Source organism: Myripristis murdjan, chromosome 10 (assembly GCF_902150065.1).
Source record: "Myripristis murdjan chromosome 10, fMyrMur1.1, whole genome shotgun sequence".
Lineage (NCBI taxonomy): Eukaryota > Metazoa > Chordata > Actinopteri > Holocentriformes > Holocentridae > Myripristis > Myripristis murdjan.
The window spans coordinates 6478834-6506000 of NC_043989.1; the positions used below are offsets into that span (position 1 = coordinate 6478834).

The 27167-nt window shown below is 42.7% G+C and overlaps 1 protein-coding gene across 1 annotated transcript in view; it reads left to right on the top strand.

The window, feature by feature from the left end:
• fat2 (FAT atypical cadherin 2) overlaps positions 1–27167 on the top strand; it is a 106182-nt gene that overhangs the window by 57973 nt on the left and 21042 nt on the right. The window contains exons 16-23 of the mRNA XM_030061765.1: positions 1853–2242; positions 12067–12278; positions 14646–14783; positions 15251–15394; positions 19889–20086; positions 21258–21858; positions 22377–22577; positions 25410–25564. Coding sequence (XP_029917625.1) covers positions 1853–2242; positions 12067–12278; positions 14646–14783; positions 15251–15394; positions 19889–20086; positions 21258–21858; positions 22377–22577; positions 25410–25564 — 2039 coding nt within the window. The remainder of the gene's footprint in view (positions 1–1852; positions 2243–12066; positions 12279–14645; positions 14784–15250; positions 15395–19888; positions 20087–21257; positions 21859–22376; positions 22578–25409; positions 25565–27167) is intronic.

The window sequence follows — 27167 nt, forward strand, 5'->3', positions numbered from 1 at the left end:
TGCTGCGACGTCTCGCCTTTGCTTTTTTTTTTTCATCACAAACGAAAATCTTGTGGAAGACCAGATGAGGTTTTGATTATGGCAGAAATCTCTCGGCAGATTCTTTATTCTCATCACAGACATGATCACAATCTTCAGGTAACAGCTTGTTTGTCTGTGCAGTTATTCAACTTATTGCCCAACATTAGACCGTCTCTCCCTCTCTCTCTCTCTCTCTCTCCCTCTCTCTCTCTCTCCCACAAGCCTCTTGACACTTTAATCATACTCACATTATATGATTACTTTCATATTTCCAGATCGTATAGGAGGTAATTAAACATAAATTACCCCTGCTGCTGCTCAGATATGACTCAGATAGAGAACTTACTTTCATCTCAGATGTTAATTCATGAATATTGAGTAACAAAAAAAAAAAAAAAAAAAGAAAAGAACTTTTGACTTGCAGTTGACTTTTTTACCTCATTGAACCAGTGTTGACTACAAACGCCTTCTGACTGCATTAACCGCTGCAGCAGTTTTAAGAAAAAGCGCTTTGAGGAACCTCTTGGTGCTTTGAGGAACCCCTTAATTCATAAATCCTCCATGCACATATGAGGGATTTTTTAAGGAACTCTTTAGAATTATGTATATGTAATATGTATTTTTGAGTGAGGAGGACTAATAAGGTGCTTTTGAGCTTCCTTTGGATCTCAGAGGAATCTGTGATGGGCCCTGGTTGTTTCACTGTTTTCCATCCAAAAAAAAAAAAAAAAAAAATGTAGGTTTTAATAACAGAATAGGACAACGGATGATGGCTGTTAACCTTTTATGTTAAAAATGATTTCAAAATCGAACCGGGTACCACAGCATCCTCAGTCTTTATTCCAGTGTTCTCTTTTCATGTATTTCATGTCATGTATGCTACTTTGAAGAAAATAAAAAAAAGAAAAGTGTTACCTCGTAGACAGTAGCCTTTACATATTGGTAATTATTACATAAAAGCTGTGATACACAGAAATATATACTTTGTTGACTTCTTTGATGATGAAACTTGGCTGCACCTTCTGCCCTGTTGCGTTACTGCCAGACCCATAATTGCAGCGAAGAATGCCCTTTAGGGTATTATTGTTACAATACAGTGAACAGCAAAGAAAAAATAACAGTAATTAAACTACTGTCTTATGGATTGATGTTTGCCTTCTCCCCTCCTTTACACAATGTGTGTAATTAGTAACAACAGTAGAGCACTCCTGCAGTTGTCTTCACCTTCGCCTGAGCCAAATTTAAAAACCATAACTACTGGTTTAATAAATTAGTAGCCCGGTCTAATAATAATTGTAATAGGTCTGGTGTCATTACTGATTTATTACTGTTTCTTGGTATTTTTGCTGTGAGGCTAAAAGTGGTAGCATTCAGTTTTTTTTTTTGTTTTTTTTTTGTAGATTTTTCTCTTGTCGTCTCAGGTGAAGAAGGCTCTGAAAAAACATTTAGATCATCACGGGAATTGTGTTTTTGCAGTGGATTCTGGGGAATTGTTCACTTTCAGTTGTTTATGAGAGTTTTCTCAAACTTCATGATGTTGTATGGCACGGAAAGCACCCCTATTCTGAAAAAAAAAAAAAAAAAAAAAAAAAAAATGTGTACTGTGATCTTGGTATAAAACTGAATAATCCAATGAAGATTTCTGTCAGTTCAGGTAGACAGTGTGATATTAAGCAGCTCTTTGATATAAATATGTAATCAAACACACATGCTTTCCACCATACTGGCGATATTGGATTTTAATAAATAAAACGCAAAGATTGGCCCCTTGTATCAGTTTAACATGAAGCTGTATGATGCAGGTGGTTGATCCAGGTGCTCTCCCCCTCAGGTATAAACTCGGAGGTGAAGTATTCCCTCCTGTCCGGCGACGGCGGCTACTTCTCCCTGGACGAGTTCTCGGGCGTCCTGCGGCTGGAGCGTCCGCTGTCCCCCGACGCCCCGCCGACCTTTGAGCTGAAGGTCAAGGCCACGGACCGCGGCCTGCCTCGCCACCTCTATTCCGTCGCCACAGTAACGGTGGACGTCGTCTCCCTGGACGACTACCAGCCCGTCTTCCTGAGCTCAGAGTACACCGCCCAGCTCCCAGAGTCCACGGCGGTCGGCGCGGAGGTGCTGAGCGTCTCCGCCCTCACCAGAGACGGCGGCGGGCCGGAGCCCATCGTCTACACCATCGTGTCCGGAAACGGAGATAAGCGGTTCCTGCTGGACCCGCAGACAGGTTGGAAAGAGCTTTTTATCTGTCCCAGACTTTAATTGGTTCCCTTTCTTCCTCCGTCTGTTTTAAAGGTGCACGCATTTTCATACATGGACATGTCATTGTCAAATTAATTGTGGTATCCCGGTATAATTGCTGTCAACACATGGTGGTGATGATTGGTGGCCGCTGTCTCGTGACAGTGCCGTTCCCAACTCCCCGATGACGTTAGCTTTACTGAAGGGATTAAACATCTTAGAACTGATTTATCCATCGGCCTGTCACACTTCCGCTATCTGCCATTGCCAGAAACTGCTTAAAAAAAGAAGAAAAGACTCTGAAAACTTTCCGGAGATGCAGTGCAGAGAAGAATGATGTAGTGCAGAGTTCAGTGTTTATTTTAGGACAGTTATAGCAGTGTCACCGGATTAATGTGGTGACGATTTATTTCTGCAAAAATGCCACAGGTGCTGTCCTGAGGAAACTATTTGAAATGTTAAAACTCTCCTCGCTTTAGCTCTGTACCTCTAGAAGAGTCGTTCTCAACCTTTTTGGCACCAAAAGCCCCCAAACGGATACACATCAGGCCGCTGACCCGTATTTGATAAGATGTAATCTGAGGGATCCCCATCTGATAAGATTAAGTTATTTCATAGCTGTCTGTACTGTAGATTGGCAGATTGGCAGCTTAACAGATTAACGGTGACAAGTGTGAAACCGAGGAACAGAATAGTCATTCGTATACATTCTCTCATTTGGCTAAGCTCTCAGTGATGTAATAATAAAATTAAAATATTCCCCATTTTCCTGAGGGCCTCTTGGAACCCCTTCAAGGACCCCTGGGGCTCTAGAAGAATAGCGCCCTCTTCCTGTTTTAGACGTTCTTACAATGAAAAAAATGACAAGTTACAGTATGAAGCATCCCAGCCTGTCTGTTTCCCTGTTTGAGGGAATTGAATGCACCATATCAGTGGTCGAAATTTGGTACAGTTGTCCCTCGCTATAAAACGGTTCACCTTTCCTCGCAGTTTCACAGATTTTTTTTTAGTGCAATTTTGCATGCTTTTTTTTTTTTTACAGCACATTTTGTTCTGCGTCCTGATTGGCTAAGGGACTGTAGACCATTGTCAATCAATCTCCTCCGTGCCGTGTCTCCTGTACAGTACAGAATGCGTTCATTCTATAATACTGGACTTATTTTTCTACGAAGGTTTGAACTTTGAGAGTGTTTAAACAAGAGAGAAAAGTGAGAAAATGTTAATGCCTGTCTGAAAAAAGTGTATAAAGTGTGTAGTGAGGGGTTTTACAGCCTTAAAACATCTATAATAATTGTAAAAAATAAAGCTGACTACTTTGCGGATTTCGCCTATTGCAAGTTATTTTTAGAACGTAAGTCCTGCGATAAACAAGGGACCACTGTACTGTGCAAATCTTGGTGGAGTGAAACAAAAAAGAAAGATGACAGCCCATGCTCGTTTTGCTGTTTGGGACATTTGTGCCATTTTTGCATGAAGTGACTGTAGAGCAGAAGTTAGAGAAGTCGCCTTGTGACCTCAAGTTAAATAGATGCGTGTATGTAAATATATGCTCCATCCCCTGCTGTGTTACAGAAACTTTCAGAGTTGGGAAGAACCAGCTTTGGGCTGCCCTTTGGGCTGCGCGGGGCCGCCTCACAGCAGGCAGGCAACAAATCTTTAAAGGGCAGCCGGTCAGACGAGCGGCGCTCATTGATCACTGTCTACAGTCCACTTCATTAAGTTTCATTATTCAGGAGAAGGACGAAGTTTAGAAGTTTGAAACAGCACGACAGTAATCAAAAAAAAAAAAAAAAAAAAAAAAAAATCCCACCCCGTTTTGAATTCGGCAGCAGAAGAGAAGGACGTAAACGGGAGGAACGACACCAGGAAACGGCTCTTCCTGGCCAAGTTGTTGAAATTCTCAGTGCTTGTTTTGGCAGCAAATTAATATATATTCATGAGACGAGTTCGACTAAAAGCACAAAACCATCTATCGGTAGTTAAAAGGGCCGTCTGATGCTGCGAGAGCCAAGTTAACAAGTTTCTTAAAGGGTAAATACCTCAGGCTGGATTCTGACGCCCGTATTGCAATCACTGCTGAGGCGGAGATGAAATGCTTTGGCTCTCTATTGACACGATCCCAAACAAGAAGCAATTCACAGAGTGTGTGTCCGCGTGTGTGTGTCGGTGTGTGTGTGTGGAGGCCTTATTAAAAACAGAGACGTTTGTCATTGATTTTTTTTTTCTTTTTTGAAGGCTGTGATCCTCTAAATGTGTAGTGAAGCAGTAATAGATTGTGGAGGAAGAGTTCTTCAGATTGCCTGCACCGACTTGCCCTCACACACCAGCACTTCTCCCGATCCCTTACTTTTTTATTCTCTCTCTCTCTTTCTCTCTTTCTCTTTCTCTCTCTCTCTCAATCACTTGCACTGCTCGATATTTCACTTGAACACATTACACACTCAATAAGTTTCACTTCCTTCTTCTCTTTCTTTCTTTCTTTCTTTCTTTCTTTCTTTCTTTCTTTCTTTCTTCTTTTCTGTCTTTTATTCTGTACTTTGCTCTCATTCATTTTTTACTTTGAAATTCAAACTTGCTGCCAAAAAGTTGTTTTACATCAGTCTCACTACTTTTTATCACACACACACACACACACACACACACACACACACACGCTGGGTGTGTAGCATGTCTTTATGAGACGTCAGACAGTCTGAATTGCCGAGGAGCGTTCTGCTGAGTAAGCGTCATCGGGGAGATGTGTCACTGATGTTAATGAGAATTCATACCAACACACACGCACACACACACACACACACACACACACACACACACACATGCACACAGTTGCTGGAGAAATGGATTTTTGGCAGTAATAATCAGCCTCGCTGCTGTTACTTTTTGCTTGCTTGCTTTTTACTTTTATACTTTGAGGTCATAAAATCTCTCTCTCTCTCTCTCTCTCTCTCTCTCTCACTCTGTTTTGCTCTTCATGCTTTGGTCTCAGTTAATTCTCTTAAATTCAGCAGCTGGTCTTGTATCTTGCATTCCTCGCTCAGGTTAGTCGTTTGGTGAATTCTTCTCATTCCTGTAGAAAAATTACCAAAATGTCGATGATTTGACGTCACGATCAGACTTTTCCCAGCTGCAGAAATCGAGTCTGATAACAGAAAACATGTCAGCGACCTAAAACATGAGTGGAGGTTTGGGTGTGAGTTCCTCCCAGTCAACAAACAAGGAAGGGCTTTTTTTTTTTTTTTTTTTCTAGAGCTGCAATTTTTGCCATGGCATTCCGCCGTCGCGCAGGGAGAAATGCGTGGCAGACGAGACGCAGACAGGCCAATTTCTCCGCGGCGCCAGCAGCAGATAGACCAGAATACAATGCAGCGGCGAGTGAAGGCTCATGCTTTTTCCTGACAGCTCTTGTTCTGTTTGTGCCCGCTCTCTCTCATTCTCTCTCTCTCTCCACAAACATGTAAAAGCCACAGCTGAATTCATCGAGATTATACAGTACTGCTTCTCTGTTGGTTGGTGAAAGGCATCTTGGGAAGTCACTAAACGACGTGGAAGTAGATGAGGGAAAGTGGGTTCACTAAAAACGTAAAATTGCAGCACAGCATCACAAAACATCTCATGAAAGATGCTCTCAACATCACAGAGCAATGATATCCAACAGCGGAGAGGTTGCTCTTGGACACAAAAAATAGAGAAAATTTAAGGATTGCTGCATGAGTTCCAAAAAAAATATTAACATAAAATACAAGCTCTTACTTCCTTTTGGTAAAGATGAAATGATTTTGCCTCAGGCCGACATGGCTACATGATCGATGGTGGATAATTCATGAGTTCTGTTGTTTGATCTCCGACGAATGATTGACTTTTATGTAAATCACGAATCTTCCGAGTCATCAGTAAATTTCCGTAAGGATGCAGTTTTGCAAAACATAACATCGACGCGAGCCCCAGATCAGATAGCGTTTGCGAGTACTTCCCATGGTTTGTTACATCTTACTCACTGTGAGTGCCAGATGGGTGGGGTTTGGTGGGGTTAGAGGTTTTCCAGTAAACGCTTCTTTGTGGTAAGTACCACCCATCTGGTACAACAAAAAATATTTATGAGCAAAGCCGCATAATTACTATTTGCATTCACAGACACAGGGGCACCTGCAGCGCTTTTTTTTTTTTTTATCACCATTTGCAAAAAGAATATCTGTATGATTTTTGAAACTATAAAATATGTAAAAGCTAACATTTATGGATACAATTAGTATATAAAATCCATAAAATATGTTAGTGGTTTAAAAAAATCACCTTGGACAAAGACGAAATGAAAGAAAAAAGAAAAACAAAAACAAATTCAGATAAATGAACGAAAAAATTAGTTAAAATTAGTGTCGGTGCAAATATATTTTACCTGCTTTACTTGTTTCTCAGAGTATCAGTATCTGTGTAGAGTATCTCGGAGCTGTGTTCAGTCACTACAAAAGGTGAAAAGGTGCTGCTTTATTCTGCTTTATTCTGGTTTTTAAATTGCTCTGAAATTAAATTTTAAGCAGCGTTTAAAAGCACTTCAGTTTGACTTTCTGAAACCTGCAGATACCCCGGTGTGTGTGTGTGTGTGTGTGTGTGTGTGTGTGTTTACTCAAACAAGTGTTTTATGACTGTGTGTGCTGTCGCATTTATGTGTGTGCATGTGGCTGTATTTGTCCTCTGTGTGTGTGTGTGTGTGTGTGTGTGTGTGTGTGTGTGTGTGTGTGCACTGCAGCATGTGGGAAGCAGAGTCGTTTAAGTCGACAGTGACAAATCGCCGTCACCCATTTTCTTCTTTCTTAGAATTCACATCACAGTGTCCCGGAGGAGCTCCAAAAACTTGCAGCAATACACAAAACACACACAGCAGCCCTTATTGACAGAAACCTGGCGGAGGGGGAGGGTGAGCCGTCGTGTTCGAGCCGTGCAAATCGCTAACCTGGTTCGTGTTATAAAGGTGCAGTGTGTAGCATCTCGGCAGCAGTGAATCATCCGCACACACATTTTGTCAGATTCCGCGCTGCATTTCATCACGTGAGGCGCCGGGTGGGATCTGAAGGGAAATCTGCTGTGTTGCTTTACGGCACCAAACAGGAGGAGGAGGAGGAGGGTGCAGTTCTCAGAGCAAACGGAGCTGAAGCTTTCAGAGTTTCTGAGTGAACGGCTGATTATTCTGCTCAGTAAAGTCAAAGAGAAGATCAGTCGGACTGAAAAAAAATAAGTAAAGTAAAGTTTCTTCAAGTACACGCTCAAGTTCAAAAGCTGAGTTAGACATTTTGAACCAACACAGGTTTGTAATTAACTCAAAGGGAAAATACAGACCAGAGGTTAGAGAGGAAGATTTTAACCCTATAAAGCCATTTGTATCATATATGATACACATTTTCAATTCCGTTTTTCGTTTTCAGTTTAATCAATACTTGACCAAAATACTGTTGTATACCTATGAACACTTCCCCTGTTCACCCTGGACCATACCATTGGCACTTCAAGTACATATCATATATCATACACCAGAAAGGTCGTGTAATAACATTTTTTCTAAATTATTTTTTATATATATTTTGTTATAGGACTAAATAAAGGGTTCAATTTCAAAAAAATGGAATTTTCTGCCAATTCTTTCCTAGTTCAGGCTTTATAGGGTTAACTTGTGAATTGTGTGAGAAAAGTAAAACAAATCACCTTTTTCCCATCTCTACTCACCCTGTTTGCACCCAAACAAGAAAAAGTCCTTTTTATTTCTTTGCTCTTATTTCATTGTTTTTCTTTGCACTGTTCTTACATGAAGGTCTGTGGCCACCAGAATGTTTTAAGGCACCAAGGCCTCGGCTTGAGACCTCATTATACTCGACTGTTTATAATTTTTCGATTGAGAAAACAACGCTTAAGCTCTGCTGTGGCACATTGTAAGTCTCTCTAGATCTGGAAGAGTGACCCTTAAAGGATTAAAGTGTCATGTATGCATCCAGTTGCTCTTGAGCAAGGCACTAAACCCTCAGTGGCTCCAGTGAAGCTGCTCAGTAATCAGTGACTGCACGCTCTGGTGATATAGTTAATTCTCCTTGACATACGTTTTGAAAAGTACTATGTAAGCAATGTGTATTATTATTATTATTATCATCATCATTATAATTGCTGTTTTTATTATTTACTTGGCACACAGTTGCAACTGTTGAACTGTATGAATGTGAAGCAGAAAGTTGCCGAAAAAAAAACAAAAACAAAATTCAGTCAACCTTCCACAGATTGAAAAAAAAAAAATGGAAAAAAAAAGAAAAAGAAAAGAGAAAAAATAACATGGCTTGCTCTGGCTCGGGCTGGCCTGTACGAAGCTCTTGAGCTTGGAAAATCAATGAAGTCAGCCCTGCACTGTGTTCTAGGTGCACATAATTTACCCAGTGAAACCTGGAAGTGTTTGGTTTTGGGAGAATGATAGGTGGTTGTTATTACTGGATCCCATTTTGTTTTATCTTAATGAAGTGCGGTTCAGCAGACTGGCTGACAGCCCAGGGAAATAGACTCTGTCTCTCAGCCCAGCACTCTGCTGAATGTGACTTAGTGTTAGTCGACAGATACACTCGGGGTTTGTGTGGTATAATTAACTCTAGAGCGGCGGTATCAGTCCCTCTTCATTTCGGTCCGGCATAATAAAGTTTTAAAAACAAATCCTGGCAACTCCAGGGTGTGTTGATAGCAGTGATCGCCAAAAATGTAAAAGCTGACACGTGCAAACAGAATGACTAGCTAGCCGCGACATTAAATAAATGTTTATATTTGGGGCATCGCCAGGTGAGAAGTATGTTAATCAGCCGGGAATGCATGAGCGCATAGTCGGTGTATTTCTTCGTTCGGGAAAGCGACAGGCGGTGGAAGAAGAAGAGACGGGTAAACCCAGACAGAGAAGACAGACACAGACAGAGGGTACATATAGCTAAAGGGAGAAAAAAAAATAATCCTTACGAAGATAGCTAAGAGGAAGATAAGCTTAATCAAAGAGAGACCTAGACAAGATAATGAAAGCATGATTGCTCGGTATTCATTGTGGATTCTGCCGTGTCTGTCTCCTTCAAATAATAGTCAAATAATAATAGTTTTTGGTGCGTTTATCAGATTGATTGAGCACAGTGGTCTTTTTTCAGTAATGCCATGTTTCATATCAAAAAAACAGACACTCGTTCATTTTCAGATCAAGTTAGAGATGAACACGTGTCATTCACATTCCCTGCCCGGCCATTACCGCCGGCTCTGATGTGAACCAGCAACCTTATAATCAAAGCAAAGGCCCTGCAAAGTGTATTGTGGAATATGAGTGTGTTTTAAAAACCTTTTATCATCAAACATATACCATGGTCTCTCATACATCGCCGATCTGATATTGACCGAACCTGGAGGAGCGATGCGTTCTGGCACAGAGTTGTGGTCTTTAAAATATTAATGATGCACCAGTTGGCCTGGTGGTGGGGGGCTGCAATGAAAGGTCAACATTTGCAACAGGCCCTACCTCGTAAGTGTGATTGGCACGCGTTGTGATAGCTCAGATGTCACCGGTGATTTTGAGCGTGCATCCTGTTGCCGATGTGGCGGATGAAACGCTTTTTTATTATGCTGCTTCTGTTTTGTCGCTGGGCAAATAAACGTAACTGAATTAAAGTGGGGCTGATGTAAGACTTGCAAAAGCTAGAGAAATAACAAGATTTTTTTTTTCCTTTTATCTTTCTTCAAGCCCTATAAACAAACTTTCACATTCCTGGGGGGAAAAAAAAAAAAATCAGAAAAAGGCTCTATTGATCAAATGACCATGAGAGGAGAAAACTCAAGAGAGGAGACTTTGAGCTGGTTTAGGAATTGTTGAATAAATGAACACCTTGAATCATCCGAACACACAAGCTGAGAGGAGAGAGACAGAACAGAACAGAGAGGGGAGAAAAAAAAAAAAAGTGGAATATGACAAGAGGATGCCTTTGAGGACTCTTCTTTGGGCCTCACCACAAAGTGAAGTTCGACTTCACACACGGACGCCAGGCAACAAATAAAGACAACACCCCGGCTACACGAGAGATTTATAGCTGTGGAAAGGTTAAACACACAGCTTCGCCGGGCTGACAGAGGGAGAGTTCACCATATATAATACATCACACCAGCCACAGTACAGTACACGGGCTCTGGGTGGATATTATCATCCAAAGCACCTTGGATCTTGTAGTAACACGAGCGCGTACAGTACATTTTAAATAGACTTTATCGCTCCACATACACATTCACCATTGTATTGTGCATTGGAGCGTTGCAGCATACAGCAGTTTGCAGCCATAGAGAGAGATTGCAGTCGCCCAGAAGTGTATTAGGAAAAAAATATAGATAGTCGCGCTGACTAGAAATATACACCGTGAGAGATGGTGGTGCTGACCAGGATGCATGGAATATGTTTTAAGCATCATAAACCATTTATCTGAACTGTAGCTCCTGAGGCCAATGTTTTGTGCAAATAATGAGCCTCATCAGCAATGAGTGGCTATCGTTACAGGCAGTGATGGGAGTAACGGCGTTACTAACGGCGTTACTTTTATCAGTAACGAGTAATCAAAGAAATTACTGTTTCCCCCGTTACAATGCCGTTACCGTTACTGACAATAAAATGCGCCATTACTAGCGTTACTTACTACTAATAATTCTTATTATTTTATTATCCTATTCAAAAAAATGTGCGTCTTGTGGAGAAAAAGTGGTGTGTCAATTTTCAAACTGGTCGGACTTTGCAGTTTTTCGTAACTTAACATGCATGGAGAATGAGCACAAATTACGTATGTGTTCCCCATCGGCAGAGTGGATAGTATCTCCGCCTGCCATACAGAAGACCGGGGTTTAATTCCCCACCCGCACAAGCTGGCATCACTACTTTAAACTGTAATGAATTACTTTTTCAAAGTAACATGCCCAACACTGACAATGATAGATGAAATTTGGCGGCAATGTCCACACTGCAACAGCAATGCAAAAATATGTGTATCAATAAGAGGATTTAAGAAAAGAAAAAAGTAATCGTAAAAATTACTTTCCCCAGTAATTGAATTACTCTTCTGCAGCAGTAATTGAGTAGTAATCAAAATTACTTTTTTACAGAAGTAATTAGTAATTGTAACTTATTAGTTTTGTGAGTAATTGGTCCCAACACTGGTTACAGGTGACAATCAAATTAAAAATAAAAAAAAAATAAAATAAAAATCAAGGAGTAGAATAACTGGCATTCACTGTTGCATGAGAGTTGAGGAGTCGAGGGGCGAGAACAAAACCAGCGTGCGTGTTTTACAAAGCGCATTACAAAGGCTTTAAAGCCGCGAGAGGCGTCTGTTTGAAATTTTTTTGGGCTTCCGTTACCTAGAGATCCTGTAAACACTGCACACGACGTGATCGTGCTCACCAACCTGGCTGTCCGCAGTTCTTTATGCAGAATGACACCAGAGGGGGCGAGAAAAAAGCAAAAGATGAAACGTGGGTGAGCCCGGCTTTCTCTGCGCTGCTGCTGCTGATGAGACCGTTTGCATTTCACTTTTAAATGTTTGAATTTGTCATTTCCTGCGTGGAGATTTCCTACCAGCGACCACACTGAGATCCAAATCTCATTTGGGCGAGTGGGGTGAATCTCTTCCCCGTCCCAGGTGCTTAGTGATGTCGACTGATAAGGCAGCATCATTTTTTACAGAAGCGGTTGCCACGTCCAGTGCGCCTTGAAGCCTTTTAAGTTTTAAAAGTAAAAGAACAACGAGGAATCCTTTCATGGCCTCTCTGTGTCATGTGCAGGACTTCTGACGCTAAGCGAGCCGCTGGACTTCGAGGTCTGCCGGGAGTACTACCTGTCTGTGGAGGGAAGCCGCGGCAAGTCGTCCCTCAGCGACGTCGCCATGGTGATCATCAACGTGACGGACGTGAATGACAACGCTCCGGTGTTTGGACGGGGCGACTACAGCGCCGAGATCTCGGAGGCCCTGGCACCTGGAAGCCTGGTGATGCAGGTAGGAGGAGATCAGTGATGCACGCACGCACGCACACACACACACACACACTAACACATACAAATGCACATGCACTAACTTAGGCACACCCTCATGCATATGTACACTCACAAATACATGCACAAACACATATACATTTATACACACGTAACACACACGCCATATTGTGTGTGTGTGTGTGTGTGTGTGTGTGTGTGTGTATGGGTTAAATGAAAATAACTGTGTGTGTGTGTGTATTGTAGAGGTTCAATATGGTTTAAGGCCCTTTTTCTGTTATTACTTGACACTGAATACACACACACACAGAGATACACATACTGAGGCAATATGAGAAAATCTTTGACACCTGGCAGCCTGCTGATGATGCAGGTAAAGAAGGATTTTACACACACACACACACACACACACACACATTGCTTGCCTAACCTTAACCTAATCCTAAAGTTACCTTAACTTTACACAACATCTTCGCCCTAACATTAATGGTTTTCGTGAAGGAGACAGATTTATGTCACCACAACATTAGTGATACCTGGTACACACACACACACACACACACACACACACACACACACACACAAACATACACCAAGATAAGCTCATACACAGAGTTACAGGCCAACACTGACGATTGAGCAGAGCGACACATTCACACTCAGGGGATTTCAGCAATTCAGCTCGTCACCACAGACTCACACAACACACGTAGTAATGTGGCAGGATCTGGCAGCCTGTTGATGATGCACATGTGAAAAGATTAAACACACAAACACGCACACACACACACACACACATACACACACGGTTATCCGACAGCATGTCAGCCGTCATCTGCCAGGCCAGCAGCAGAGATAACAGAGCAATAACACAGCTCAGTGGCTCGCTGACGGTTGTACCATGGCTGGATGATGAGTCTGTAATCATATGGTTTCATATTTGACATTTTTCCTCTCACGACCACTCTCCCATCCCTTATTCCCGTCCCTCCTTTTCACCATTTCCCTGCTCCATAATGCTGTTTCACTTGTTTAACTGAAATCGAAAGATAATGCGCTGCTTCTCTGTGCTCCATCCGATGGATAAGCTCAGGAAGGCGTGATGGTCAAGCCATTTGCAAGGCAAAAATGAAAAATGAGCTCATAGCCTAGCGAGAAAATTCAAAACATGATTGTGAAGCTAAAAGCAAAAAAAAAAAAACACTGTGTTCAAGCTTGAAGATCAAACAAGCTTAAACGTGGCTGTCAAGGTAGAAGCAGAGAGATTCGTTGAAATTCTAGTGGTCAAGTTAAAAACAAGGTTCAAACAAGGTAGCATCAAGCCAAAGCGAGGCTCAAACAAGGTGATACTCCGGTCAAGCTGAAAACTGGGCCGCCGCCTGAATGAAGGTGGAATTTGAAACTAGAAGCAAGGTGAAAAAGAGCAGATTATGACTAAAATAATCTAAAAACGTGGTCAGCATGGTCGTCTACCAAAGACAAGACTATTTTAGCTCCTGAAAAGTTGACGTTTCGGTGATCCGAGGTTGATATCAGCATCAGCAGCGATGTAGGTTGATGTGGTGAAGGTGTTCACAAAAGCAGCTGTTCCTCCCTGCAGAAAATGTCTCTGCAGAGAGGAACAAAAAAACATAAAAGTATCATAATATTGAGTTTCCTCTCATCTGTGCTAATTTGGTTTTCCTCTAAATCTGGTGAGTCAATCACGCTGTGTGTTTTATGCTTACCCATCTCTTTGGTCTGGCCTTTATGTAGTGTCTTATAATATTATAATTTTATAGTTTTATAGGTACTCTATTTCTTATTTACTATTAATTATTTTCTCTGTATTTGTTTTATTGTTATTTTATTGATAGTTTATATATGTTATTTTCTACATTCTATTTTATTGTTTTTCATCTTGTTTTTATATTTTATTCAGTATCTTATTCTTGAGTTATTTTATTATTGCTGTGTTTTTATTGTTTTAAATCATTTCATATTGTTTTTATATTTTATTCAGTATCTTATTCTTGTTTTCTTGTATTGCTGTTTTTATTGTTTTTAAATCTTTTTATTCACTTTTTTTTTTTTTTTTTAATTAACCATATTTTATGAGTGTGCATCGGTCTCCTTGTCCTTTCACTTCTTATTTTATGCTTATTTGTCAATCAAGATGTAAAGCACCTTGAATATCATGCATTTGTTTGAAAGGTGCTATATAAATAAAATTTGATTGATTGATTGATACTTTACAATGGTACTTAATAAATCTGGCACTTTTTGAATTTAGTTAAAAAGTTCTTTCATTTCTTGTTTTTTTTTTTTTTTCTTGTCTTGTTCTTTCTCATCTTTTTCCTGATGTTGTTTATTCTGTCCTCTCCTCTTCCAGGTCACCGCCACAGATCAAGACGGCCCGGTCAACAGTCGGCTTCGTTACTCCATAGTGAGCGGCGACTCTCTGCAGCAGTTTTCGATTCACCCTCGCAGCGGGGAAATCACCATCCGCACCGCTCTGGACAGAGAGGAGGTCATTGCAATTTATGTGCACATGCTTGAGAGCGTGAGGGAGGGAATAAGAAAAACAAAACACAAACAGAAAGACAAAGCAACAAAGAAGTGAAGAAATTAATTTTGCAGGCAGGAATTGCCTTGAAAGAGAGAAACGGTTTGTGCGACGCCGCGCACGCGCGTGCTTTTGTTATGCATGTGTGCTTACATCCGTGTTTGCCAAAATGAAAGGAATGGGAAATGAATGGATGAAACAAATAGGCAGATGGAGAAAGAAAAAAGGAGAGAAGAACAAACAAGGGGAAAGGACTTAGAGAGAATACCTGAAACAACCAAGTGGGCTAAATTAGCAAAGGAGGACAAAAGCAGCAAAATAATGAGACAAGAAAGAGAAAGAGCATTAAAACTCAGAGTTGGAAAACAAAGAAACAGGGACACCAATGAATGAATTTTACAGTTATTTCCCTCCCTCATCCTCCCCTGCAGGTCCCCCATTACTCTCTGACGGTGCAGGCAGCAGATGAAGGCGATCCCCCTCTGTCTTCAGCGGTCCAGGTCACTGTCACCATCACTGATGTCAACGACAACCCGCCCGTCTTCTCCCTGATCAACCACAATCTGCTGCTGCAGGTACGACCACCTGAACAACCGCAGCATGAATGCACGCCCCACTCACACACATTTTGACATCGGGATCGGAAATTAATGGAGTCGTAGAAGCGAGTCTGAAAGTTCATGAAAATAAAAATGAGGGGGCAAAGCAAAAAAAAAAACAAACAAAAAAAAAACATCCTCAGTGCACTTTTTTTTGTGTATTTCCCCCCGTGCACATTTTATTCATTGAGTTGTCCCCCCTGGGCCACCAAAGTTGATTTGTGCGCCGTGCGACCCAGGGATTATTTCCAGTGCATTCTGGGTGAGAAAAACAGAGCAGGTTTTGATCAGAAACAAGCGAGTGAGCAGCCTCGAGCGGTGGAAAGTGTTGGCAGTCAGCAGGAGGAGAAAATGCAGAGCGAAACAAAGCACTGAGCCAACAAAAGATAAAGCAATCAATATGGTAAAAAAAAAAAGAAAAAAAAACTCACCAATGCAGCGAGGAAGATGAACTGGTCGGGGACAGAGAGGAGAAACCGCGAGCAAATCTATGTTCTCCGGGCTCTGTATTGCCTCCGAGTCATTTTGTTCATACACCTTTCTCAAACACAATTTCAGGTGTTATTTACTGAAGGTGTACTATCAGATTATGTGTTTTTATCTATATAGAGCAATGGAAATGATTATTTTTATAGGGCCCTGAGAACATACAGAGCATCCTCTTGTGTATTAGACCACCAAAGGGGGATATTTGGGAGCTTTGAGATCCTGTTAGGTTTTGTTTTATTTTTCAACATACATGTTCTTCATATGCTAAAATACATCAACCCTCTGGCGCATAGCGGTCACTACAGTGGACAGCTGTTTAAAAGTCATTTTCTCCTAAATGCAGTGGTTTCTATGGTAGAATTGCATATCAGCTGTTAGAATGCTCTCTGCTGCTCCCCTCCATTGAGGTTTATGCAGAGACTGTCAGTTCTTTTTGCTGAAAACATATTAATACTAGTATCGTGACATGGTAATACCAGTCCTGCATCCTTAAAGAAGTATGGAGACTCACAAAAGTGTTCATGCCCTAAGAAGAGTAAAAACACATAAGAAAAAACTTGACTCAGGCTTTCATAATTCATGCATCAGAGGGTTCATATATTGAATGAAATTTTCACTTAATGGTACAAACATTAATGGGACCTGCAAAAACTAGGCTGCTAGGGACATTTTTTGCCCCTTTATTTTCTCTCTCTCTCTTGCATTTTTGCCCCAAGCACTTTTTAATTTCTTATCTAGCATCTTTCTCATGCCCAAACTTAGGGAATATTGTGGATCAATGACTGGAGATGCAGTAATTGGATACTGAACATCGATAGATATCAGTCATCATCGCTCCTCTGCTGCTTTGTCGTAACTATGGGCTGCTGGGGTCACTGCTGTGAGCCGTTCGGTCCCTGCAGAGCCGGAGGGAGAGTTATGTTAGTACTCTCAGCATCGAGTTTGTTCCCGGTGGGGTGCTGCGCTCTGCCAAGGCTGCACTTTGTCACCACTTCTGTTTGTCATTTTCATGGGCACTGGATTTCAAAGTGCAGTCGCGAGGTGGAGTCGGGGTGGAGGATGTCCAGTACGGTGACCTCAGGGTTGGGTCGCTGCTTTTCGCTGATGATGTAATCCTGTCGACTTCATCAAGCCCTGACCTCTGGCATGCAATTGGACAGTTTGCAGCCAAGTGTGAGGCGGCCAGGTCGAGGGTCAGCACCTCCAAGTCCAAGGCCATCGCTCTCTGCACAAAAAAAAAAAGGTTGTTTGCCCCCCTCGCTCCCAACTCGGGGGTGAGTTCCTGCTCCAGGTGGAGGAGTCCAAGTATACCGGGGTTTTTGTGCATGAGTGAAGGTAAAATGGAGCGTATGATTGAAGACAGAGTGGGGCACGAGCCGCAGTTATGTGGTTGCTGCACCAGACTGTCACGGTGACGACGGAGCTGGGCCTGAAGGCAGCGCTCACAATTTACTGGCTGATCTCCGTTCCAACCCGCAGCTATGGTTATGAGCTCTGGGTTTTAACCACAAGAATGTGACTGCAGATACGAGTGGTGGAAATGAGCCTCCTTTTCGCAGGGTGGTTGGCGTCACCCCGATGGATGGGGTGAGGAGCTCAGACATCCAGGAGCAGCTTGGAGAAGAGCCACTGCTCCTCCACGTTGAAAGGAACCAGCAGAGGTGGTTCGGGCATTTAATTAGGATGGCTCCTAGGCACATCCCCCTGTATTCCCAGTACATGCTGGGGGGGGGGCTGCATATATCCCAACTGATCTGGGAACATCTCGGGGCCCACCAGGAGGAGCTGGCGGTTGTGGGCTGTCCTCCTCAGCTTCCACCTTGATCCCGTCAGCGATAAGCAGCAGATAATGGGTAGATGGGGGGATGGTTACCGGAGAGACAGCAATTAAACAAAAATCAGTCATTTTCCCTCCATTTTAGACTGAATCTCAACACGCTCTCCATCAGACTCAGACACTTGAGTGAAAATATACTGACCTCTAAGTGCGTCTCCATTATAACTGCAGTGCCCAGGGCTCATTAAAAGTACGCGCTGGGAGTTCAAGAGCAAAACTCTTAAGAGGCGAGACGAGAGCCGGGCTGGATGATGTCTGAACTTTGTGAAGATCAAAGAGGCAAGGGGATCGACTGCCATAGTTTGTGTGTGTGTGTGTTTGTGTGTGTGTGTGTGTGTGTGTGTGTGTGTGTTGCAGGACGTCAGTGCCACCATTTCACCTCAAACCTTAGTCTAATTACAGGGCCAAGTCTGCGGACATGGAAAGACACTTTTAACAAGCTCTTTGTCCCAACTCTTGAGTGTGTGTGTGTGTGTGTGTGTGTGTGTGTGTGTGTGTGTGTGTGTTCCTGTAGTGAGGACCAGAGCACATTTTTAATAAACAGAGTGGGGAAGTGAAGATATTTTGGCTGCCCCTCACAAACACAAAGGCTAATCCTGGCTTTTTGGTTAAAGTTAGGGTTAAGGTTAAGGGTGAAAGTAGGTTAAGGTCAGGGTTAGGGTTTGGGTCAGGTGTGTGTTGGTTATGGTTAAGATTAGGAAACCACTGCAAGGAATGAATGGAAGTCGATATAATGTCCTCACAAAGATAGAAAAACAAATGTGTGTGTGTGTGTTTGTGTAAGTGTGTGTGTGTTGAGGGTGGCGGTGGCTGTGGGGGATAATTTTGGCAGCGCTGGGTGTCACTCACTGACAATTAACTTTTCCTCTGCCAGCTCGTCTCCGTCTCTCTACCTGCTGCAGCGGTGCCAGCTCACGAAGCCGCCGTCCAAGCCAGAGAAATTACTGCTCGTTGAGCCAAATGGTGGCGTTGGGCGTTGATAAATGCGAACACAGTGATATCGGCCCATCTGCTAATGTCCCTGTGCCTTTGCTCTGAGCCAGCTCCGCCTGATGAAGACGGGTCCGATTGCATTAAGCAGATGGATCTTGCTGCGGCGGTCTAAGGAAACTTCAGCTTTTTAGAGGGACGCTGCTGGTTGGTGGCGCCCTCTCCGCCGCCGTCGTTAAACACCTTTCTTTGGCTATTTGTCACCGTGGGACGGCCACTTTTCAACCGGCACATCTGTTGCGCTGAAGCAAAATGAGCTGGTAGTAATGTAACAAAGTCATGTTTGGTTGCAGTCAAATTGAAGCGATTCACTAAAACCAGCAGATGGACGGATGATTCAGTATCTTTGCAGAACATCTTCGAAAGATGCAGGAGTGCGATTAATCACGTTACACCTGTGGTTATGTATGCCCTGAAATGCTGACTAATGTGTGTCTTTGCTCCAGCATGCTAGGCAACGACGTGTAAATAATCCATGTGGATGTGTTACTTCCTTTTGACAGTGAGGCTTCTGGTAGCAGGTTACTGAATATGCCAGACACTCCCAATTCAAACTGGGCTACACTCACCCGAACCGGTCTTTTCTGTATAGCTCTGCACTGTTCTGCAGGGTTAACAGGATATTTAATGTGGTGCTGTTAGGTAGGGGGATTCGGTAGGTAAGTTACTGCAATTGTTTTTGCTTTCACTTTGGCATCACAGTGGAAACCTGTGGCCATTTTCACAGTGGCTTAGGGGTTAGAGAAGCAGGCATTGTGAGTGGAAGGCTGCCAGCTGGATCCCAAACTACTTTTCTCAAAATCTGGCAAAACCATGACAACACTGCTCTTTCCTTTGGGCTACACAGGAAATGGGACAGCTAAGCCTGGCAAGCGTTATTGCCATGCACACTCATACTTTGAATGACCACTCAAAAAGAGGCTGCGACTCTGCTTAGGTATAAGTGGGTATGGAAAATGGAAGCTAAAAGCGACTGTGTGTCTGTGACACATTAATAAAGGCTTTTCTTTCATGGGTTTGTATTTTATGGTGTGTCCTCCAATAACATGAATAAGTAAATGTGCAAGGACAGTATCTCGACTCCATCCCAGTGAAATGGTTTGGTGAATAAATAATGATTAAAGGATGAATTAAAAAATAATCTGCTCCTATAGGAGGGTGAGTCGGTGGGCAGCAGCATCCTCCAGCTCGTGGTGACGGACAAGGACACACCCAGGAACGGCCCCCCCTTCTCCTTCCATATCGTCAGCGGCAACGAGGACCGCCGTTTCCATGTCGACCAGGGCGGCCTGCTGTCGCTTTCCTCTCCGCTGAGGAAGAAAGTCAAACCCCAACATCAGCTCAAGATACAGGTAAGAGGGCACTGGAGCAGATGTGGAAGAGCGGGTCGTATTAAATCAAAACAATTCTCAGTTGAATTGGACAAAAGAATAAAAAGAGCTCGTCCAGAAAGATGAACAGATGAAATAATAAAGGCACCGTAATAAAGAACACCGACTCTATGAAATGTGGTTTTTCATCCCATAGAGAGAGTCTGATTCTCGTAAGAGTCCAGTCAAAGTGTCCTTGAGCAAACTAAACCCCCACCTGCTCTCTCTCTCGCTGAGTCACTGTTTACTGTGATATCAAATAAAAGCCCAGCCCATAAAAACTCATCACAGAACTGATATTTATTTTTTTATTTTATTTTATTTATTTATTTTTTATTAAGATTGTCGTCTGAATGTTATTTCCCTTTGCTATTTCCCTTGGTCGGGAAAAAGTTTCCAACTGTCCCACAGGCATCCCGAAAATGTTTTGCTATTATTGGACAGGCAGGATTTGCACTGCTATGAAACTAATAACATTCAATGTTAATAAGTGCGGATATTATAAAAAAGGATAGCAGCCCAAGTGGAATAAGTAAGTAGATTTGTTAGTCAGTAAAATTTGCCCCGTTTCCTCACTCCCCTGGGGGAAAAAGAGAAAAGAAACAAGAAGTAATTTTGAGGTTACTGCTTCTCAGTTTATTAAAGATTGTGAGCTGATGGCTGACTTGGGTGCAGTTGAAATATGCAGAATTAGACACGGGTGCTATCAAGGGTTCGGTTAAAATGAAAGCTGACACCCTTGTGTTTTTGAATTGAAGCTGATATTTTGTGGCAGTGTTCAGTATCTGTCGGTTTGATCTGTATTTCCCGGAATTTTCGCAGAATTTTTATTCTTGTCAGATCGGAAAAAACACTGAAACTGCATTCATACCACCCTGGGACACGAATTGAATATGGAAACCCATGGCATATATAATACTCATAAAAAATGCATGCTTGTGTGCAGACAGATCAAAATGTTGTGTTCCAGTCAATTCAGGTTAATGGCTTCCCAAAGGCCACTGGCGTTGTATTGATCAAGTTTTTAGTAAATATTTAATCTAACAAACTGCACCCTTTATCTCATAGAAATGCCTTTTTATTTGAAGATCACTATCAGTGCAGTATTTTAGTCCAACAATGAAGTGCAAACTGTTCTGTATGCACTAATCAGGTGACAGACAGCGGCCACCCTCCCCTCTCGTCCATCTGCGTGGTCAACATCAATGTCACCGAGCAGAGCAAGTACCCTCCCTCTGTAGTGCCTTTGGAAGTCTTCATCACCACTGCCGGCGGGCTGTTCGCCAACCGGGTCGTCGGCAAGCTCCACGCCTCCGATCAGGACCTCCAGGACATCCTGAGCTACAGGCTGGTCTCAGAACACCCGGACGGGGGCAGGTTCTCCGTCGACCTGGCCGATGGCAAGATCTGGGCGGACGATGCTTTGGCGGCGGGGACTTACTCACTCAATGTCAGCGTGACCGACGGGAAGTACAGCGTCTGGGCCGGGGTCAAAGTTCACGTGTGGGCGGCTGACCAGAGGTCGCTGGACTCCGGCCTGACACTGCAGCTTGTCGGGATGTCGCCGGAGGAGTTTCTGGGCGATCACTGGAGAGGCCTCCAGCGGAGCCTGGGAGTCGCCCTGGGATTACCCAGGCAGGAGCTCCACCTGGCCAGCCTGCAGCAGCTCCCTGGCGCCCAGGTGCTGGAGGCTCTGCTCATCTGGAAGCCTCACAGTGGGCCTGTCCAGTCTCTCCCAACCAGCAAACTCGCAGGTGATCCATTTAGATGAATATCTGGCCATCTAAGTTACCTCTGTGAGGGTCTTTATTGGGTTTAGGAGAGTCTGCCCCATAATATATAGGAAGATGAAATCAGTTATTATCTGTTTTTAAGACTCGACCCAGGGAAGTCACAGTTAAATGACATGCAGCTTATGCTATATCATTAATAGCACAATACATTCATGCAGCACACCCTTCCCTATAAAGACTTTTTTTTCAAAATTGAGATATAGGTGTGGCTTTAAAACACTGAGCAATTAACGTCAGGTAAATTTATGTATTTTTTTAATTAAACGAGTAAAACTGATTTTATTGCAGGCATTATGTCGTGCCTGTTCATTTCAGGCATAGAGTTCATTTCAGGCATATAGTGACACTAAGAGCCTCTTTTTCAAGGTAGATAGGACCAGCAAGTCATAAAGCATAACTGGAGACAAAAACATGCATCAGCAAACAGAAGAGCAGAATGGAGTCCGCTCGTAGCTCTAATCGTGAGCGCTCTGTTGCAGGTATTATATCGGACATCGAGGACTCTCTGGGCCTCAGCATCCTCAGGGTGAGCCATAACGGGTGTTTGGGCGCTGGTTGTCCGCCACGTGGCTGCAGGAATGCTGTGCGGCTGACAGGAGAGCACCTGAGCCACTACACCACCGCCAGAGCCGGTTTCATCACTCCGAAACACATCTGGGAGAGCGTCTGCCCCTGCAACGGTAGGTCTGCGTGTGCGTGTGTGTGTGTGTGTGTGTGTGTGTGTGTGTGAGTGTTTTGGCGGGTCAGTGGGTGTTTTTCTATTTTAAGAAAGCAGTTGTGAATGTGTTGGTGTGTGCTGGTGGTGTGTGTGTGTGTGTGAACATGAACATTATTTTTGCTTCTGCAAAAGAGTATTGCATCGTCCCAGGTGTGTAATTTGTGCCCACTTATTCAACTCTTTCACATTTACACAAAGCGAACACTACATCCTCTATTTAACATTTTACACTGTGGGATGCAGCTACTCCTTCATTTGGTGTTTTCTTTCATCTGAAATGCGGTGGAAAATATATTTATGGCATTTTTATATTTGGTTTATTAAGGTTGTTTACGAGCAAACCAGGGCTTCAAAATAAAAGTCACGTGAATCCATAAGTAGCTTGTTGATTGGAGACTTGGTTCGCTTTGTTCTGTTAGGCTTTCCAGGCATGATGTGTCCATCCATTTCGTTCTGCCTGTAATTCATTGCATTTTGGGGCCATTTTCCATAGTTAGTTTGGATTATGCCTTCATTCTTGTGAATGGCGCTGCAGTTTTCTCTGAAGTGGACTCATTTTCTAAGCTAAAGAGCCAGAGTTCAAATAAATAGCTGAAGATTTGCTTGGTATGAATGTGCGCTGAGCACAGCAGACAAGGGAAGAGGCAGCAGAGGCGCCACTCTGCCACCTCCTCCCTTGTTGGACCGTCTTCAGCGATTTGCCCCGACATTCCTGTGAGGATTAGCGATGTGAGTAGAGAATAGACTGGGGAATCAGCTCGGAGCCCTTCAGGATATGCACTCATTATCAGCTTGTTTGGAGTCTTCCTCCCCCTGGAACATCTTCTGAATGTGTTATCGACTCTTTATTTTGACTATATCGGCTACCACTCAGGTGCTCAGAAACTCAGAGGATCAGCGATAAGGATGTGTTGTGTGAGTTTAGAGGAACTGAAAGAGGCAAGAAAAACAAATGCGGGGCTTAAGTAAGTGCGAGACGCGGGGGGACTCTGATGCAAAGTTGCAGGTCAGACAGTGACATTGTAGTGGTATTTATACAGAGGTTTACTCCATTTTTCCCTTTAAGTAAAGTTCATAACATATCCACCCATAGAACAATAATGGGGATGGTGTTTGGGCGAAGGTATATTTAAAATTACATGCATTTGAATGGTCAGCGCCTTGCTCAAAGGCAGTTTGACATCAGCTGTTTACAGTTTACTGTTTTAATTTCCGTTCCCACCCAACTCGTCTGGGATTCAAACTGATCACCTTCCAGTCACAAGCACACCTTTCCAATCTGTGGACCACTGCCATCCAAACACCATAATGCCAAGCTTGTTTTTTACACGGGTTTTTTACACTTAAATACCGCAAGAGAGAGTTACATGGGATCCCGTAGTTTGGTAAGTGCCTGGTTTTATAGCGTGGATGAAAAGTCGTGCTGTTGCTGCCATCGCCCCTGGACTTCGAACAGTGAAACACAAAAGACGCCCGGAGAGCAGCTGAACTTTGCGGTCACAGCAAAAGTCAGTGGGTTCAAATCCCACTTCATGAAAAGCTGTTTTTCACCAACCAAGAGAAAAGTTGTTTTCTAACAGCCAGACTTGGAGAACATGTTGTTACCCAACTTCCCCACGGGCATCATTAAAGTTTCATCTTAGAACCAGCAAAGAAAGCAGAAGAAAGTTGTCTGCACTCTGATATGTTCCTTTTTTGTGCATGGAAACATTGTTCATCGATTCATTCATCCAGTCATTCATTCATCATCCTTACATTCATTCATGCATTATATATGATATACAGTTATATAACCATCTACCGCTCTATGGCACTGATATCAATTATGTAATAGAAAAAAAATATCATTTTTGTTTTGTTTAAAGTTTTGCCTAAGCTGATTAGTTTGACCTCTTTGCCATGAAAAAAGATCAAACAAGTTTGAGAAAACACTTTTTTTTTCCTCAGTACCTTGACTCGTATGTTCTCATGTTGGGAGATCACACATTACGCTTCATTTAAACCATGTTTCATCTGCAGGCTCAGCTATTAGATTTGATAGAAATTGGAGGTAGAATAATAATGTTGCCTTAAGGACAGATTTAAATTGGTGAAAGTTTTTTTTTTTTTTTTTTTTTTTTTTTTTTGGCCCTGAGATGAGAAGATGGCTTTAATTATTCTGGAGATATTAGGTGGCTTCAAAAGCATAAAGTTAGCAGATCATTTATAATTTTGTGTGAGTCTACCGGCTAGACAGTCTTTCCAAGTGCGATAAACATTTGACTGCCTGTCATCAGTCAGTGAATACATGTAAAATTTAGAGCACCCAGCGTCAAGCGTTCAAATTTTGTCAACCAAGGACCGCAGGCACCTTCTTTTCTTATCTTTTTTTTTCCTTCAAAATGTGTACATCTTATTTTAAAATCACACTATAAGGTTATATTCGTACCAGATTAGAGGGTGATACTGAGGACTGCTGCCATGTCAATGCTTTTCTGGCCGTATGCACCCCACACTGCAGGCGAGACTACCAGAGTTTAGCAGCCAAATGTCTCTTTGTATTTTAGTGTGAATTTTGGCTGGAGTTGTGAGTGTTATTTGAAGTGAGATAGCACAGTCTGAGTCACTGAGTGCTTCAGCATGACTGATAAAGTGTTGAATCTCTCGAGTGTTAAGTCTTGCATCTCTTTGCCTTTTTCCCTTGTTTCCTCTCTCTCTATCAGACACAACCGTTCCGAGTATACAGGGATATTTTACATTACATCTATTTCCTGACGTTTACACTGTTTTTCTGTTCATTTTTCTGTGTTTCCAGAGTCCGCGGTGAGATTCGACGGTAAAGGCTACCTCAAGTACCTCCACCAAATGGATGAAGACAGCCAGCATTTCAAACTGTCGCTGCGGTTCAAGACTTTCCAGAAGCAAGGCCTCATCATGGCCGCCAACGGCACCGACTGGGGAACCTTAGAGGTACGTGTCCGAGGCCGCGATTTCATGAGGCGGCACGAAACCAGCATCTCCTGGCCAATCTGCTCTTTATTCAAGTAGACGTAGCGACTCGCAGCACATTTAGTACGTGAGTCCCAAGAAACGGTAGCCAGCTCCACTAATCAGAGCTAATTATGAAGATGAGAGATGGTCCGAGTTGGTGAACCAGCAATTAATAATGGGGCCGCTGTCTCATTTTTACGCAATGGATTGCAAGAGGTCATTTAAGAGGGTAATACTGATGTGGCAAGCCTAAATTATTCATGCAAGATGTCAGTCGGGGCCTCACAGCAAAAACACCTTGAACATATTTGCATATAAAGTTGAAAATGTGACATTCCTACTGATGTTCAGTCATCAGAAATGACACGTTAAGCTATCAGGGTCGCAATTCACGCAGTGCAAAACCTATGGCTTTATGGTTCTTTAATGTAAAACAATGGGTGACAAATGGAACATTTGTCACCCATTATATCTAATGTTTTTTTTTTTTTTTTTTTAATTTGCTGTGTTTAACATTATGAGCACACTCAGTTTTCTGTGGATTACAGGGTCACAAGAGCTGAATATTTTTTTCACGAGGAAATTTTGCACATGCCTTCTTGGACACAGTGAGGCTCGTGCATGTACTGGAATTCAGAAATGTACATTCTCTGTACTACATGGGAAACAAATTTGTGTTTGCATGTATGATGGCAATAATCAGCAACATACTGATTACAGAAGCCGACTAAAATTATAGTCTATCCAAAATGTTTGTCAGGTATCTGTTTTAATAGAGAAAGATGTTTAGTTTTTTCAGATCGGTAACCTGAAGACAATTGACCTGCGGATAAAATGTTAAATCGCATTAACATAATGTTGTTTGAGAGTGATTTTCTCAACACTGGAGGAATAAAATCTGAAGCTCACCAGCTGTCTTATTGCCAGTGGTATTGCCCTCTGAGGAAAGCCCGCGAGTGGAGTTTCATTACGAGATGTTATGGGGCCGTTTAGATTTACAGCGATGTATTTCGACCATGAGACTGATTGTAATGTCTTATTTGGCGCTGCTTTCGTGGCACTGCTTTGTCTCATTTAATCAGGGTAGGTGTCACGTTTTTTCGAGTCGTGTGTAATGTATAATATTTGTTCCTTCTGCTCTGTGTTTGTACTGCAAACAAAATCCCTGAATTGCGGGAACACTGATGTTTATGTGGGTCAGTATTGTCGGCGATGTCAGTGGCACACACCACCTGTTGACTCCACTACCTGCCACATAAATCAGAGGGATTGTTTATGTAGATTGTGCTCAGGAGAATTCAAAAATTAATATAGAACCGAGGAAATTCACGGCACGGAGCAAATTGAACGTCTATATTTTATTGCAGCGCTGACATTTCAGAGAGCTTGCCCCCCCCCCCCCCCCCTTTCACGATGAAATACCAGCGACGTCACGGGTGTTTTCCACATCCTCCACACCGGCCAGAAAAGTCCTGGAAAGTGGGCGTGAGAGTCGGGGGGTTGTTGTCAAGGATGTTACAGTGTTTGGCCAGTAATCACTTTAAAAGTCACAACTCAAAGCAGGAATCCACAGTCGCCGAAA